The sequence below is a fragment of the Gymnoscopelus microlampas genome (genome assembly GCF_963454915.1).
Source record: "Gymnoscopelus microlampas genome assembly, chromosome: 11".
NCBI classification, from domain to species: domain Eukaryota; kingdom Metazoa; phylum Chordata; class Actinopteri; order Myctophiformes; family Myctophidae; genus Gymnoscopelus; species Gymnoscopelus microlampas.
This window is the reverse complement of record NC_139948.1, coordinates 3639989-3643335: the sequence shown is the minus strand read 5'-3', so window position 1 is coordinate 3643335 and position 3347 is coordinate 3639989. Positions and strand designations below refer to the sequence as shown.

General features: G+C 50.6%; 1 protein-coding gene across 1 annotated transcript; it reads right to left on the bottom strand.

The window, feature by feature from the left end:
- Positions 1-764: 764 nt before the first annotated feature.
- Positions 765-2996, bottom strand: LOC311055917 (vesicle-fusing ATPase-like; the record flags this gene model as incomplete). The annotated part of the gene is made up of 1 exon (XM_084072184.1): positions 765-2996. The coding sequence occupies one exon, from the start codon at positions 2994-2996 to the stop codon at positions 765-767; it is 2232 nt and encodes a 743-aa protein (XP_083928310.1).
- Between the last annotated feature and the right edge of the window lie 351 nt (positions 2997-3347).

Here is a 3347-nt window from a genome sequence, read left to right as displayed (position 1 = left end):
AGTTGATTGAGGTCAACATGATGACGGGTGCAGCGCATTCCTCCGACAGCGCAGCGCTCCGACGTTTCCAATACTAAACCCGAACCAAACCCGCACCCTAACCCTAACCGCACGCGGATGCCACATAGTCGGAGAAAAGGTCTGTCGGATTAACGCATGCCTCCCCATGAGGACGACTGTCGACTAAGATGATATGAGAGAATTGGCTGCTGAGACATGCTGTCTTTATGGACAGATGGGTGGATAAATATGTGAATTGACATATTCCGTGAATAAAGAGATGGACAGATGGACAGATGACAGGAAGAAAACAACCTCTTCTCCTTTCTTCTCCTCTCTTCTTTTATAGCAGCCTCAATGGCGTCTCTCCCTCAGTTCTACTCCTAGAAGTTACGTTCCCTACGGTCAGATCCAACAATGAGACACCGACAGCTTTAATTCATGGTGAAATGGCTTTTTCTGTCATGTTATTATCTAAGTTTCAGTCTGAAACAGCCTCACAACCAATCAGAAGGTCCCATCCCTTCAGGCTATGGAACGGTGGAATCTCACTCAGTCTGGGCGGGTGTATTTGGAGGAATGTGGGCTATGGGAATCAAACAGTTGAATGAATGAAAGAGCCTATGTCATCACACAGGACGTTTACAGGAAGTAATTAAGATTGGCCTTTTAGGGACGTTTGATATAAAAATACAACGTTTTTCGGCATCTATTGTATAAGAATATGCTCTAAAAGTGTGAAAAATTTATGTTTCACCACGTCTTTAAATTGGAATATGATCGCCTTCGTGCAACGCCCCTTCGTCTCCGAGCAGAGAGAGGAACTTGGCCACCCTCTGTTCCTGATCCATCTGCAGTGAACTCTCAATGAGCATGATCAGTTTCTTAATGCCAATCCAGACTGTCTTTCCTTTAATATGTTGAGCAATGCGGGCCCTCTCCTTCTCTGTGAAGCTCCCCAGCAGCTCCAGGGCGTCGACCAGCTGCTCTCCAGTGTTGATGTTGGGGATGTGGATGGTGGTGCTGAAGACGTCCAACATCTTCATCTCCTGCAGAACGTCTTTCCTGCTGGTGGTACCTATGATCAGCAGCTTACGTCCCTTGGGCGGGGCTTTCTTTAGCAGCACCAGCAGAGCCTGGAGGACCAGGTTGGAGAAGCGAGGACCAATGGGGACATAGTCCAGGAGACGTTCGATATCGTCCACCACCACGCAGCTCAGCTGGGACTTGTAAGCATCGTCAAACACCTTCTTAATTGCCTGGCACTTGGAGATCTCAGAGTATCCAATCATCTTGTCTGGCGTGCAGAATTTTATAAAGGGGAACATGGAGTCCTCTGCTATCTTGGCTGCCAGGGCTGTCTTCCCACAGTGGGGAGGACCCTCCAGTAGTACAGCAACCAGAGGTGTGCGGTCACTGTTCTTGGTCTGTTGTACCAGCAGCTCTCCATCATCCAAGACATGGAACACTCGGTCGGCCCAGTGAATGATCCCATTCATGATGTAGCTGGCATAGTCCTCCTGGTTGGTACCAAAGGCTGGTTTGATGTCATTGTTGAGAGATGCCATGATGTCATCGCGGCTGACCTGCAACTTCTCCGCCCTCTCCATGTCTACTTCTACTGTAGATGTAGCTTTGATGTGGCGGTTCATGGCGGAGGACTGGGCAGCTCTGACCAGACCCTCCAGCTCGGCACCGCTGTAGTTCTTGGTCTCGGCGGCCAGCTCCTTGATGTCGACGTCCGCAGCCAGCAGGCCGTAGCCCCTCATCTTGGATGTGTGTATGTTCAGGATCTGAACTCGACCCTTCTCATCAGGAAGACCGATCTCCATCTTGACCTCCAACCTGCCCGGCCTCATCAGGGCATCGTCTATGAGGTCAGGTCTGTTGGTCATACCGATGACCAGAATGTTGTTGAGCTGCTCCACTCCATCGATCTTGGACAGCAGCTGATTGACCACGGCGTCGTGCACGCCCGTGCCGCTGGAGTCTGTGCCTCGCTTCTTGCATATGGCGTCCAACTCGTCAAAAATGATGATGTGGAGTCCACTGTTAGCTCCCAGCCTCTTCTGCTCATCCTCGGCCTCTGCGAACAATTTCCTAATGTTGGCTTCAGACTCTCCAACGTACTTGTTGAGGATCTCTGGGCCGTTGACAATCTTTGGCTCACGGGCATTGAGCATCTTTCCAATCTGTCGGGCCATCAGGGTCTTACCACAGCCTGGAGGTCCAAACAGCAGTATACCCTTAACGTGTTTGCAACCCATCTGCTCCACAATGTCTGGAGGGAAGACTCGGGAGGCGAAGGCTCGGCGGAAGATATCAGAGAACTCTTTGTCCAGACCACCGATTCCCATCTTCTCAAAGTTCCAGTCTGGGTTGATGATTGTCTGCCGCGCCTCCTTGGTCTTTGCTTTGCCAAATAGTGTGAGGGAGGAGCTCTCTGCCTTCTCGAATATCACCTGGCTGTTCTCCACCATCAACCCGATGTCAATCTTCTGTTTCTTACCAGAAGCTGGTTCACCCCTCACGATGCTGGCGTCCATGGCTTCAATGCCCTTTATCACCAGACCAAACTGCTTGTCACAGAAACTAAATACCAACTGCTGGGTGACGGAGAAGGCCTGATTGATGAATTGCTGGATGAACTTGGCGGCCATCTTGTCTGAGTCGTAGGGTGAGGTGCCAGTGATCCTTTTCTGCAGGAAATCGATCTGAATAGTCATGGCACCGATGCACTGCTTGGACTTGTCAAAGTTGTAGTTGGCCACTTCAACGTCCTGACCAATGGAGAGACCTGCCCATTTCCTCTGAGGCAGGCTGAAGGCGATGGTCCCAGGGACCACGGTGTTGTGGCTCCTCACTGTAAACACAAACGTGGTGTGGTCGGGGGTGGCCTTGACAGTTACATGCTGTCCAGCCTGCAGATACTTCTCGCTCACCACAGCGCAGTTAGTCAGGGCCAGCTCATCCGTCGCGCAGCGAACCGCTTTCATGGTAAATCTCTTGAAAAAATACTATTAGGGGAAGGGAATTGGTTGATTAGTGTCGGGACCTGCCGCAGTGGTGATGGGGGAGATGCTGAACTCTGATGGGTGTTGTCGGGCGGGGATGCTCTCGTCATGCCAGTGATGTCACGACGGGTTAGCCATATATGGACTTAGGCCTACAGTTCAGCCATATGCTAGGCCGATACCCGTCGGGACACAAAGCGGCATGTCATGTATTTTCTTCATTACAAGGACCGAAAATAACAATGGTTCAATTGGCTCACAGATGTCACATTGTAGGCGGGTTTAGGCAAGTCAGATTAAGGCAATTTTTGTCACTTGAAATGAAATGTGAGA